The sequence below is a fragment of the Hylobates moloch genome, unplaced genomic scaffold (assembly GCF_009828535.3).
Source record: "Hylobates moloch isolate HMO894 unplaced genomic scaffold, HMol_V3 SCAFFOLD_12, whole genome shotgun sequence".
NCBI classification, from domain to species: domain Eukaryota; kingdom Metazoa; phylum Chordata; class Mammalia; order Primates; family Hylobatidae; genus Hylobates; species Hylobates moloch.
In genome coordinates this window covers 37,379,497-37,392,681 of record NW_026652287.1, presented here as the reverse complement: position 1 = coordinate 37,392,681, position 13,185 = coordinate 37,379,497, and the positions used below count along the sequence as shown (strand labels likewise).

The following is a 13,185-nucleotide window of genomic DNA, read 5'->3' as shown; positions in this document are numbered from 1 at the left end:
AACATCTAATTCATGGACTTCAAAGCAAGAAAAAGTTGGAGGAAGGTATGAAGTTAATTCTTTATTTTGACTTTATTTTAACCTTTGCATTGCTGGAGTGTCTTGCTTTGGGCGGAGGTCAGGAGGAATCTCTCTTTTCTGTTTCATGGCACAGATTGATATCAGGACGTGAGGGACGGAACAGACTTCCCATCTAACAGAGACACAGCCTCTGGGTGGCCCAGGACAGACCAGCGCGGAGGTAGGAGGCTTCTAGGAAAGACTTTGCAACAACCTGGCTGAACTGGGGATTTGGGGGATCCTGTCATCTCTCTCTTTGCATGATGACATTTTTTCGGGGGATTAATTCCCCGGGGATCAGCTTGCTCTAAACCTTGATAATCCAGATTTGTGGTTTAATTCAGTCCCCTGAGTATCTTACACAAAGAAAGGGATGTGGGAGGAGAGAGAGAGAGAGAAACCAGACGGTGCTTCCAGGAAATCAGGAAAAGGAAGGAGTTGACTTTGAATGCCACTTGCACGAGCCATTCCCAAGCCCAGCCTCAACAACAACTCTGTTTCCAGCTCTGTGATTGATTTGCATCCTTTTTATTTCATTTTGTATTTCTATAGATTTAGGGAGTACAAGTGCGGTTTTGTTACATGGATATATTGTGTAGTGGTGAAGTCTGGGCTGTTGGTGTAACCATCACCTGAATAAAGTATAATTTGCCTCTCTCTTACCGGGAGAGAGAAACAGGGGATTTGCAACAGTTAATGCAGGCAGGGGAAGAGTAGAGACTACTTGCTGAACCTTTTGATACCCAACAGGAGAAGAGACTATTTTCACCCAAGGGGAAGCTGGGGAAGAGACTCAGGCAGGTCACAGGGACTTAGGACTACATGAAGCGAAAAGACGTCAAGAATCATTGGAAGTTTTGGGGGTGGCAACTGGACCCTCCCACCCTTCCTATTTCCATCAATAGACTCTTTCTTCTTAATCTAGTTCTGCGGACGCCCCCATCCTGGCAAAGCTACCGCTCTGGGTCTCACCCCATGCGTAGCGCTGCATGCCAATCCCCTCCCTCCCGCCTGCCCTCCCTCTCTGCTTTAAGGGGATCTGGGGCTTTGGGGCTTTGGTTCTCCACAAGCGCTTGCTCCATGTTGACTAGGTGGAGAGGGTCTGGGGCTTCCAGGACCTCCTCAGCGAGACATCATCTTCACAAACTCTGCAAAGAAAAAACAAAAAATCCCCAGAAAGGCGTCTTGTTGTAAAAGCCTCCAACATTATTTTTTGAGCCCTTCCTATGTGGCAGGCACTGCTGGTGATCCCCAGGAAATTACTTAATCCCTCTATGCTTCCATTTCTCCATCTATGAAATGGGAATCAGATCTCTTTGGCAAGTTACTTAACCCTGTGCCTCAGTTTCTCATCTGTCAAGTTGGTATGTTTAATAGGTCTACCTCATGAGGTTGAGATAAAATTGGCTTAGGCCGGGCGCGGTGGCTCATGCTTGTAAACCAGAATTTGGAGCCTGAGGTGGGCAGTCCTTGAGCCAGTTCAAACCAGCCTGGGCAACATGAGACCCCAATCTACAATAAAATTTGCTCAGAACCATGCCTGCCATCACAGTCACCCCATGTAAACTACTGTGGTTATTATGATCCTACTTCTAAATGACTAATTTCAATACGTTGCAATTCATTTCTGTTATGAAAATAATCTTGCACGTAAATAAAACATTAAATTTAAAAAATGGGAATCCTAGTATTGCTATTTCCTTATATGGTTAATGGCATAATGCTCATAAAGCAGATTAAGTATCCCATAAACAGCTATTGTTGGCTGGGCGCGGTGGCTCATGACTGTAATCCCAGCACTTTGGGACGTCAGGGAGGGCGGATCACTTGAGGTCAAGAGTTAGAGACTGGCCTGGCCAATATGGTGAAACCCCATCTCTACTAAAAATACAAAAATTAGCTAGGCGTGGTGGCAGGCGCCTGTAATCCCAGCTACTGCAGAGGCTGAGGCAGGAGAATCGCTTGAACTCAGGAGGTGGAGGTTTCAGTGAGCTGAGGTTGCGCCACTGCACTCCAGCCTGGGCGACAGAGCGAGACTCCATCTCAAAAACAAAACAAAAAAACAAAAACAAAACCCAAAAAATTCATGATTGTCAGTATCTGATTTCATCTTCTCAACCATCCTGGAGGGATAAGTGTCATTTTACAGATAAGGAAACTTAGGCCAGTGGGGGTCACCAACGTGCCTGAGGTCACGTGGACAGTGAATGGTGAACCCTGGAAAGAATGCAGGTTGCACCTGACTTTGCTGTAGCTCAAGATGACCTTGCTGCCTACCCGGGTCTTGAGGTCGCCCTGACCTTCCCTTGCCTTTGGTTGGCCGGAGGATCATCTCCCACCCCCACCCCACCTTCTTCAGATGTCCCTTCATGTCCACTACACACCTAATCCTGGCTAGATCCAGCAGGTGTCCAATCAGCCTCTACTATGTTTCCATACTGGGACATAGAGCACATATGGTTTAGAGAAGGGCCCTCCCTCTGCTCTATCTAGGATGGAGGACTTGGAAGTTAATACTACTCAACACAGCAAGGTCTGCTGTGATAACTTCCATGGAGAGGAACAGAAAAACTTCTGTAAGACTTCACAGCTGGGAGGAAGACATGAGGGCAGGATGGGGAGAAGCTTCCTGACAAAGGTTGCCTTGATGTGAGTTCCCGAGGGATGGATGAGACTGAAAGATGTCGTAAGTGGATAGAGCACCTGGTGCCAAGGAATGGAGGTTGGAGAACATAAAGCAGGCACCAAGTTTGTGCCAGAACTTAAAAGTTCAGAGAATGGTTACAGAGATACAGGCTGGGTGGGTGGGTGAGGCCAGATGGTGGATAGACTTGGATATCAGACAAAGAATTTTTTTTTTTTTTTCCTGGAGATAGAGTCTGGTTCTGTCACCCAGGCTGGAGTGCAGTGGGGTGATTTCACAGCAACCTCCACCTCCCAAGTTCAAGCAATTCTCCTGCCTCAGCCTCCCAAGTAGCTGGGACTACAGGCGCACGCTGCCACCCCTGGCTAACTTTTTCTATTTCAGTGGAGACAGGTTTCATGGTGTTGTCCAGTCTGGTCTTGAACTCCTGAGCTCAGGCAATCTGCCCGCCTTAGCTTCACACAATGCTAGGATTACAGGCGTGAGCCACGCGCCTAGCCTTTTTTTTTTTTTCTTTGAGATAGAGTCTCACTCTGTCACCCACGCTGGAGTGTAGTGGTGACTCACTGCAACCTCCACCTCCTGGGTTCAAGCAATTCTCCTGCTCAGCCCCCCAAGTAGCCTGGGATTACAGGCGTGCACTGTCATTCCTAGCTAATTTTTGTATTTTTGATAGAGACGGGGTTTCACCAGGTTGGACCAGGCTGGTCTCGAACTGCTGACCTCAGGTGATCCGCCAACCTCGGCCTCTCAAAGTGCTGAGATGACAGGCATGAGCCACTGAGCCTGGCCAGAATTTTGGACTTTTGTCCATAGGCAGCAGATAGGTGCTGAGATCTTTGAACCAAAGAATGTCACAATTAGAACTTGACATGCCACCTTTTTTTTTTTTTTTTTTGATGGAGTCTTGCTCTGGCGTGCAATGGTGTGATCTTGGCTCACTGCAACCTCTGCCCCCAGCGTTCTAGCAATTCTCCTGCCTCAGCCTCCCGAGTAGCTGGGATTACAGGCACCTGCCACCACATCAGGCTAATTTTTTTGTATTTGTAGTAGAGACAGGATTTCGCCATGTTGGACCAGGCTGGTCTCAAACTACTAACCTCAGGTGATCCACTCGCCTCGGCCTCCCAAAGTGTTGGGATTACAGGCGTGAGCCACCGTGTCCGGCCAACATGCCTTTTCTATGCCTCACATAAAAAAGAACCCCACCTCCCATCCATGTAGAACCCCAATCCTTTTCACTTATTCAGTGATCCAATATACTCATGCTGGGCTCTGTGCTAGGATTTGGGGATATAGTGATGATGAAGGAATTGGTCCACGGTCTCAGAAGGAAATAGGCAATAAACTCTGGAGATGCCACGAATCCGTATTACTGCAGAAGCAAGCATGAGGTATTACTGGGGAGCCAGAAGAGGGACACTGAGCCCAGTAAGAGAGGTGAGAGGCACCTTCCAGGAACATAACTAGGAGTTAGCCAGGGGAGAGGGGAAAGGGTGTTCCAGACAGAAGGACAACTTGAGCAAAGACAGGGAAGGAGAATTTTTTTTTTTTTTGAGACGGAGTCTCGCTCTCTCACCCAGGCTGGAGGGCAGTGGCGTGATCTCGGCTCACTGCAAGCTCCGCCTCCCGGGTTCGCGCCATTCTCCTGCCTCGGCCTCTCTGAGTAGCTGGGACTACAGGCGCCCGCCACCACGCCCGGCTAATTTTTTGTATTTTTAGTAGAGACAGGGTTTCACCGTGGTCTCGATCTCCTGACTTCGTGATCCGCCCGCCTGGGCCTCCCAAAGTGCTGGGATTACAAGCGTGAGCCACCGCGCCCGGCCTGGGAAGGATAATTTAAAAATACAGTGGTGCTTTGCGCATGATTTCTTTTAGTTTTCTCCAAAAGGCGTCATCATTCACCTCATTTTACAGATGGGAAAACTGACCCTTAAAGAGAAAAAGGGAGTGGAGCATAAGCCACATGCTGAGTCAGCGACGATCCTGAATTTGAAGCCCCTGAACCTGACCCCAGAGCTCCAGCTGCTAGCCAGTCCAGTCTCTTTCTGATAGGACAAGTTCTTCCTAGGATAAAAGGTTCCCTGCAAACTAAGAAGGAATGGGTAAGGCGGAAGGGGGTCCTGAGCATGGGAAGGAAAGGGCCTTGGCTGAGGTGTTCCTCGGAGCCGCCAGAAGTGAGGGACACCCAGCTCTTTGAAATGAATAGCCTGGGAAGAAAGGGACGGAACAAATGCTTCCAAAACCTGCCACCCGCTTCCATTCTCAAACTTGGAGAGGAGTGAGAAGGAGTGGCCAACTTGGAAAATCTGACTGTGAGTTGGAAGTGGATTCCTGCGGTGGCTGCCCCCGCTCCCCACCACGCGCCGTCAATGTCACCTTCAAAGTCAACGGTGCCGTCTCCATTAACATCAGCCTCCCGGACAACCTCAGAGATCTCCCGGGGGCTGAGCCGCTCCCCCAGGAGTCTCTGCATAGCCTGCTGTAGCTCCGCCAGGGTGATCTCCCCATCTCCATTCGTGTCAAACTGAAGAGAAGCAGAAATAGATTATGTCAGCGATGACGATGATGACAGCCACGAGATGATGGAGTTAGCTCAAGTGCTGAGCTAAGTAAGAACTTTGGAAATGTGAGCCGCTAGAATGTCAGCTCCAAAAGACCGTTTTGTTCTGTTTTTTTTTTTTCTTTTCTTCTTTTCTTTTCTCTTTTCTTTTTTTTTTTTGAGACAGTCTCACTCTGTCACTCAGGCTGGAGTGCAGTGGTGCAATCTCGGCTCACTGCAGCCTTCACTTCTTGGGTTCAAGCGATTCTTGTCCCTCAGCCTCCCGAGTAGCTGGGATTACAGGCGCACACCACCAAACCCGTCTAATTTTTGTATTTTTAGTAGAAACAGGGTTTCACCATGTTGGCCAGGCTGGTCTTGAACTCCTGACCTCAGTTGATCCACCTGCCTCAGCCTCCCAAAGTGCTGGGATTACAGGCGTGAGCCACTGCGCCCAGCCGAAAGTTGTTTTTTTAATGAGACGAGGTCTCACTATTTTGACCAGGTTGGTCTTAAAATCTTGGCCTTAAGCAACCCTTCCACCTTGTCCTTCCAAAGTGCTAGGCTTACAGTCGTGAGCCAAGGTGCCCAGTGATACATTTGAAACTTACTTTCTAAGTGATTTTTGAAACACGTTATTATTTACTATAGTTATCCTGCTGTGCAATAGATCTCAAAAGTTATTCCTCCTGTCTAACCAAAACTTTGTACCCTTTGACAAGCAACTGTTCATTCTTTCTCCCTGGCTCCCCAGACTCTGCTAACCACCTTTCTTTTTATTTGCATAAGTTCAGTTTTTTTAAGATTCTGCATGTAAGATCATGTGGTATTTCTCCTTTTGTGCCTGGCTTATATCGCTTAGCATAATGTGCTTCATGTTTATTCATGTTGTTGCAAATGACAGAGTTGCCTTCTTTTTAAAAGCTGAATATGCCAGGCGTGGTGGCTCACGCCTATAATCCCAGCACTTTCGGAGGCTGAGGCGGGTGGATCACCTGAGGTCAGGAGTTCGAGACCAGCCTGACCAACATGGAGAAACCCCATCTTTACTAAAAATACGAAATTAGCCAGGCGTGGTGGCATATGCCTGTAGTCCTGGCTACTCGGGAGGCTGAGGCAGGAGAATCGCTTGAACCCGGGAGGAGGAGGTTGTGGTGAGCCGAGATTGTGCCATTGCACTCCAGCCTGGCAACAAGAGCAAAACTCTGTCTCAAAAAAAGAGAAAGAAAATTTAAAATGACCTATGCTGCTTGCATTGTATTTCTTTTGGACAATGCTGCTGTAGGCTGAGAAAGCTGCAAGTTTACAAGTGCTATAAGGCAGGAAGGTGTACTTGAGGAAGAGGGAGAAGCAGGCAGTGTTTAGGGAGGCGTGAGCTGGGGAGAGATGAGCATGAAATAGACAAGTTCTCAGTGTTGCAGAAGGCCAGGCCCAAGTACATAGGGGCTTGTGTGTCATGGGATGTTGTCAGGATTTTGTTCTGAGTAAGACAAGAAGCCACTGGAGAATTTTAAGCGGGGGAGTGACCAGATCTGATATATATTTTAAAAGAATGTGAGCACGAAACCGTGTTGCGTAGAGAACGGACCACAGTAGGACCACGATGGGAGCCAGGAAACCAATTAGAGGGCCGCCATGATCATCCTGGTAGGAGATGACTGTGGTTTGAGCCAGTTAGCACCAGCGGAGCTCAAGAAGGAGAGTTGGCTCCCTGATGTTTTGGAAATTGAACGTACTAGACTTTCTGGTAGACTAGTTAAGGGTGTGCAGGGCACAGCTTTGGAGGCAGTTCATTAATTCAACGCATATGTATCCATATTGCTAAAAAAAATATGTGTCAGTAGTGCCCATGTGGAAGGCACTGTTCTTGAGACTGAGCATGGAGCAGCGAGCAAGACACTTAGAAATACTTGTCTTCTGTACTTTCACCCAGCATGCTGTCCTCCAGGTTCATCTGTGTCATTGCATGGGGCAGGATTTCTCTCTTTTGTAAGGCTGAATATTGCATTTAAATATATACCACACATAAGGAGAAATACTGCGTGATTCCACTTACATATGAAGTACTTAAAATAACCAAACTCATAGAAGCAGAGAGTAGAAGGATAGTTGCTGGGGGTTAGGAGGACAGGGAAATGGGGAGATATTTTACCGTGGGTATGAAGTTTCAGTTACACAAGGTGAATAGGTTCTAGAGATCCACTGTGTGACATTGTGCCTATAATTAATAATACTGCATAATGACAAGTATTACTTTTAATGGCAAAACCACAATTACTTTTGCATCAACCTAATAACTATGGGCAAAAGATGTGAACAGCCATCTCTCTAAAGAAGACAAATGGGCAAAAGACGTGAACAGCTATCTCTCTAAAGAAGACAGACAAATGGCAAACAAGTTCATGAAAAAAATGCTCAGCATCACTAATCATTTGGGAAATTTAAATTAAAACCACAACGAAATATCACCTCACATCTGTTAGGATGGCTACTGTTAAAAAGATGAATAATAACAAGTGTTGGTGAGGATGTGGATAAAAGGGAACCCTGGTACACTTTTGCTGGGTATGGAAATTAGCACAGCTATTATGGAAAATGGTATGGAGTTTCCTTAGAAAATTAAACCTAGAGCTGCCATATGACCCAGCAATACCACTTCTGGGTATGTACCTAAAGGAATTGAAATCAGTATGTCAAAGGGATGTTTGCACTCCCCTGCTCATGGCAGCATTGTTCACAATAGCCAAGGTATGGAAGCAACCTGTGTCCATCAAAACAGAAGAGTGGATAAAGAAAACATGGCATAAGTACACAATGGAATACTATTCAGCTTTTTTTTTTTTTTTTTTGAGGTGGAGTTTCATTCTTGTTGCCCAGGCTGGAGTGCAGTGGTGCCATCTTGGCTCACTGCAACCTCTGCCTCCCAGGTTCAAGTGATTCTTCTGCCTCAGCCTCCTGAGTACTTGGGATTACAGGCATGTACCACCTCGCCTAGCTAATTTTGTATTTTTAGTAGAGACGGGGTTTCTTCATGTTGGTCAGGCTGGTCTCGAACTCCTGACCTCAGGTGACCCACCCACCTCAGCCTCCCAAAGTGCTGGGATTACAGGCATGAGCCACCACACCTGGGCTTAAAATTTTCTAGTAGTGACGTTTAAAAAAAATGTTAAAAGGAACAAATGAAACTAATTTTTTATATTCTCTTTTATTTAACCCAATATATCTAAAGTGTTATCCTTTCATCATGTAATCCACTTAAAAAAATTAATTAGCTATGTAAGTAGCATTCTTTTTATGCACATTGGATTTCACAAGGCAGTAAGTTCTAAGTTCTTAGTAGGTGCTTAGCATGCTTAATTAGGATATTTAGCATAGAAGTTTACTTAAGTATACAAATATGTTATGCTAATTATATTAGCATACTAAGTCTTAATCCAGTGTTCACTTTACACTTACAGCACTTCTCAATCCAGACAACTTTTTCTTTTTGTTTTGAGATGGAGTTTCACTCTTATAACCCAGGCTGGAGTGCAATGGTGCAATCTCAGCTCACTGCAACCCCTGCTTCCCAGGTTCAAGCAATTCCCTGCCTCAGACTCCCAAGTAGCTGGGATTACAGGCGCCCACCACCATGTCTGGCTAATTTTTTTGGTATTTTTAGTAGAGACGGGGTTTCAGCATCTTGGCCAGGCTGGTCTTAAACTCCTGACCTTGTGATTCACCTGCATCAGCCTCCCAAAGTGCTGGGATTACAGGCGTGGGCCATTGCGCCCGGCCAGCTGTAGATCTTTATAAGAAGCTGGGAGAGGCACTTGCACGGCCAATAGGTGGAGACCTCCTAGGATTTGAACCCATGTTTGCCTGGTTCCAAATCCTTTGCTTCCAAACACTCTACTGTTCTTTATTTTCACCTTGTGTTGCTGAAAGCTCTCAGAATGAGAAGGTATTTTATCAGCGGACATAAGCAAGTCTGTTATTTTCACTAGGTCTGATATTTTTTAGCATCTCTGCAGCAAGTGGCTTCTGTCAGATGATCACTTTGCATTCTCTTCTGGGATCTCAAATTCTTGGATTCTTCCTGTTACAGGCACTAAGAATAGAGGCCCTGGCCAGGCATGGTAGCTCATGCCTGTAATCTCAGCACTTTGGGAGGCCAAGGCAGGTGGATCACTTGAGGTCAGGAGTTCGAGACCAGCCTGGTCAACATAGTGAAACCCTGTCTCTACTAAAAATACAAAAATTAGCTGGGTGTGGTGTCAGGCACCTGTAATCCCAGCTACTTGGGAGGCTGAGACAGGAGAATGGCTTGAAGCTGGGAGGCAGAGGTTGTAGTGAGCCGAGATTGCACCATTGCACTCCAGCCTGGTGACAACAGTGAAACCCCGTCTCAAAAAAAAAAAAAAAAAAAAAAAGTCCTTACATTTATTTTAGAGATAGCAGGATCTTGGATAAGATTAATAATCTTCATGAGCCTCACTTTTCTCATCTGTTTAATTGGGATACATGACTGCTTGCTTACTCCTAATGTGTTTGTGTGTGTGTTTTTGTTTTTGTTTGTTTGTTTGAGGATTAAATCAGATAAAGTATACAGAGGCATTGATCCATTGCAGGTGTTTGGAATACATTATTTTTCTTCCCTATTTATCGATCCCACCATGGCTGGATAAAAAAAGGGTGGGGGCCTGGGTGGTGGGTGCTGTCCATGGTATTGGCTAATTATAGGCAGACACCGGAGGGTCTGCCTCTACCATCGCCAGCACCATGACACTGTTAACTCACCTCCTTGAAGGCATCCCGCATCTCCTGGACACCGATCATCCCAGCCGTTTCTGCAAGCAATTTGGGGGTCATCAGCTCCACAAAGTCATCAAAGTCTACACGGCCACCCACTGAGGAAGATGGCACAGGGTTAGCGAGACCCCACAAGCCCTGGCCTTCCATTACCTCACTTTGCGCTTTGAGTCAGTTCCAGATATAGATCAGCTCCCTTCTCCCTGCCCTGTAAGAGCTGTCTGACTTCCTCCCTCCAGCAGCCAACTCCAAGCTCTCATATCCCTCTAGCCTGAACAGGAGTGGACAGGGTGTGGTATGGTGGAAGTAACTGTCTGTGTGACTTTCAGACAGTTGGTTAAGATGTTTCTCCTCCTCTGTAGACCCGTAGAAAGAGGAGCATGAATTAAATGAGCATCCAAGTTTTTTTCAGATATGAATACTATCATTACCTTGAATTCAACCTTGTTTAGTCCATTACATGCCCAGAAGCAAACCCAGTAGCTTTTTTTTTTTGAGACACAGTCCCACTCTGTTGCCAAGGCTGGAGTGCAATGGTGCAATCTCGACTCACTGCAACGTCTGCCTCCCAGGTTCAAGTGATTCTTATACCTTAGCCTCCCGAGTAGCTGGGATTACAAGTGCACGCCATCACGCCTGGCTAACTTTTTGTATTTTTAGTAGATACGGGGTGTCACCATGTTGCCCATGCTGGTCACGAACCCCTAACCTCAGGTGATCTGCCCACCTCGGCCTCCCAGAGTGCTGGGATTACAAATGTGAGTCACCCTGCCCGGGCCCAATAGCAATTTTATTCTAGCTAAAATCTCAAAATCAGTTGTGATCTCCATCCAAAAATCCACCTATCCTTTTTGCAGCTCTATTCACCAACATTAGCTCCAGCTCCAAGTTTGTTTCCAACATCCAATACAGCTCCAGTCTTGTGCTCCACTGATGAATCTTAGTGGTGATAGTAATAACTACATTTAATAAGAATTTACTGGAGGCCAAGCCTTTATCTGCATCAGCATCTTTATCTCTTCCTTTCCACAGTCCCATGAGGTAAGGAGAGAAGCATCTTCCTCTATAGATGAGGAAATGGAAACTCAAGAGTAGCGGATAACTTCACTTTTCAAAATGACTGTAATTAGTAAATAATAGAACTGAGATTTGAATCCAGACCTCCCTCTAAAAGCTTTTAACCACTTCAAATGCTGCCTTCCTGAGTCAAATCTGACCTGTTTTCTTCCAGACTTCTAGTCCCTCTCATCCTCCTCTCCATCCCCAACTCTACTCTCAACCTCTACATCCTTCCCAATTCTGCCCTGATCCCTTCCCTAACCCCGGCCATCCCTCCCATTCCCTGGACTCACGGTTCATGCGGATTTGCTGGCCGAGCTCAATCAGTTCCATCTCCGTGGGCATGTAACCCATTGTCCTCATGAGATTCCCCAGATCCTTACAAGAGATGAACCCATCTCGGTCCTTATCGAACTCAAGAAATGCTTCCCGCAGCTCTGAAAGTTAAGAGAGAAGAACTTCGGGGGAACTTGAAGCAGTCAGTGGGGAAGAGTGGCATCTCTTGAAGCTATCAATGAGGGTCCAACTAGAGACTCCTTAAAGGAGCGTACATTAAAAACAAAACAAAACAAAACAGAAAAACCAAGGCCGGGTATGGTGGCTCACTCCTGTAATCCCAGCACTTTGGGAGGCCGAGGCGGGTGGATCACCTGAGGTCAGGAGTTTGAGGCCAGCCTGACCAACATGGCAAAACCCCATCTCTACTAAATACAAAAAATTAGCTGGGCGTGGTGGCGCATGCCTATGATCCCAGCTACTAGGGAGGCTGAGGCAGAAGAATCGCTTGAACCTGGGAGGTGGAGGTAGCAGTGAGAGGAGATCGTGCCATTGCACTCCAGCCTGGCAACAAGAGCAAAACTCTGTCTCAAAAAAGAAAAAAATTCAAAAAGGAGTGATGGATGAAATGTGTTAGCAAAAGAGGCATCATTCCTGAGACCACTAAATGAGAGCACTGGCGTCCTTCAGATTCTCGGGTGAAGTTACAGGGAACCTCAAAGCCACCAAGAGAGAAACTCATTTTTTTTCATTCCTGAGTCTTGGAGACACTTGAGGATGGATATGCCTTCGAAATACTTTGGGAGGTCCTTCAACTGCCACGAGAAAGAGTTCCACAAAATTACAGTTGAGTGGGAAGAGAGAGGGATTGTAAAAATTCCATGTAATGGAATTTATCCAGAAATGCACAAAGAGACTGAGGGCAGGTCAGATGGGTGGATGGCAACGTGGAAGCAATTGGGGAAGACGGTGTTACCTTCAATCTCATCTTGTCCCAGTGGTCTTTCCTGGAAAGGAATGCAGATGAGAGGGAATTTGGAGAGAGGGTCACCCGTTCTCCAAAGGGTCTCCTTGCTCTCCCAAGCTCCTCCCCACTCTCTCGTGGTTCTCTTTCCGTTCTCTCTCTCCTCCTCCATCCTTCCCATTCCTTTTCCCATCTCCTGACTCCTGTTCCACAGTTCTTAGCTCCCCACCCCGCCCTCGATTTCTCTCTCCCACCCTTGAATTCCAATCTCCCTTTTCCTCCCTTTCTTAGACAAACACCCATCGCATTTTGTCAAAGGGGGTCTTAAACACTGGGGAGTCCAATCTCCTCCATCTCCAGATGAAAAAAGTGAGACTTCACAACACAGCTAACTCGTTCAGAGTGCTGACTCTGTGCCAGGCAGTTTCCACAATCATTTCATTTAAACCTCAGAACTGCTCTGTGATGCAGATCTACATCTCGTTTCCATCTTACCCACGAGAAAGCTGAGGAACAGAGAGGTTAAGGAACCTGCACAAGGTCACACAGCTCACAAGCGGCAGATCCCCTCCCAAGGGAGGAAGGCATTCAACCGCTCCCTGGAGGTCATGGGGCAAGTCAGACACAGCATTGGGATTTGAATTCAGGGCTCCTGACTCCCAAGTCAGAATTCTTCACACTAGCCCCCATTCACTCCTTTCTCACCTGCCTCCAATCTTCCTGCCAAAGGATCTCTGTGCATGGAAACAGCATTCAATGGCTTTCAGGCCGGAGGGTCAGGGGCAGCATGACCAATTCCTAAACACTCTGAGAATGTCCAGTTATTGCTGCCCCACCTACTCCCGCACA

The 13,185-nt window shown here is 46.7% G+C and overlaps 1 protein-coding gene across 4 annotated transcripts in view; it reads right to left on the bottom strand.

Annotated features, from left to right (window-relative positions):
• Positions 1 to 567: 567 nt before the first annotated feature.
• Positions 568 to 13,185, bottom strand: part of CABP5 (calcium binding protein 5) — a 16,003-nt gene continuing 3,385 nt past the window's right edge. The window contains exons 1-6 of one of the 4 annotated variants that reach the window (XM_032169314.2): positions 13,042 to 13,185; positions 12,349 to 12,379; positions 11,390 to 11,533; positions 10,026 to 10,135; positions 5,084 to 5,231; positions 568 to 1,208 (exon numbers count right to left, since the gene is read on the bottom strand). The exon at positions 13,042 to 13,185 is cut by the window's right edge and continues 1,274 nt beyond it. In XM_032169314.2, the coding sequence (XP_032025205.1) occupies positions 1,183 to 1,208; positions 5,084 to 5,231; positions 10,026 to 10,135; positions 11,390 to 11,533; positions 12,349 to 12,379; positions 13,042 to 13,089 (507 nt within the window). In that variant the 5' untranslated portion in view covers positions 13,090 to 13,185 and the 3' untranslated portion in view covers positions 568 to 1,182. Of the gene's footprint in view, positions 1,209 to 4,454; positions 5,232 to 10,025; positions 10,136 to 11,389; positions 11,534 to 12,348; positions 12,380 to 13,041 lie in introns of those variants that run through there. The other 3 variants (XM_032169315.2, XM_032169312.3, XM_032169313.3) reach the window with 3 other exon arrangements.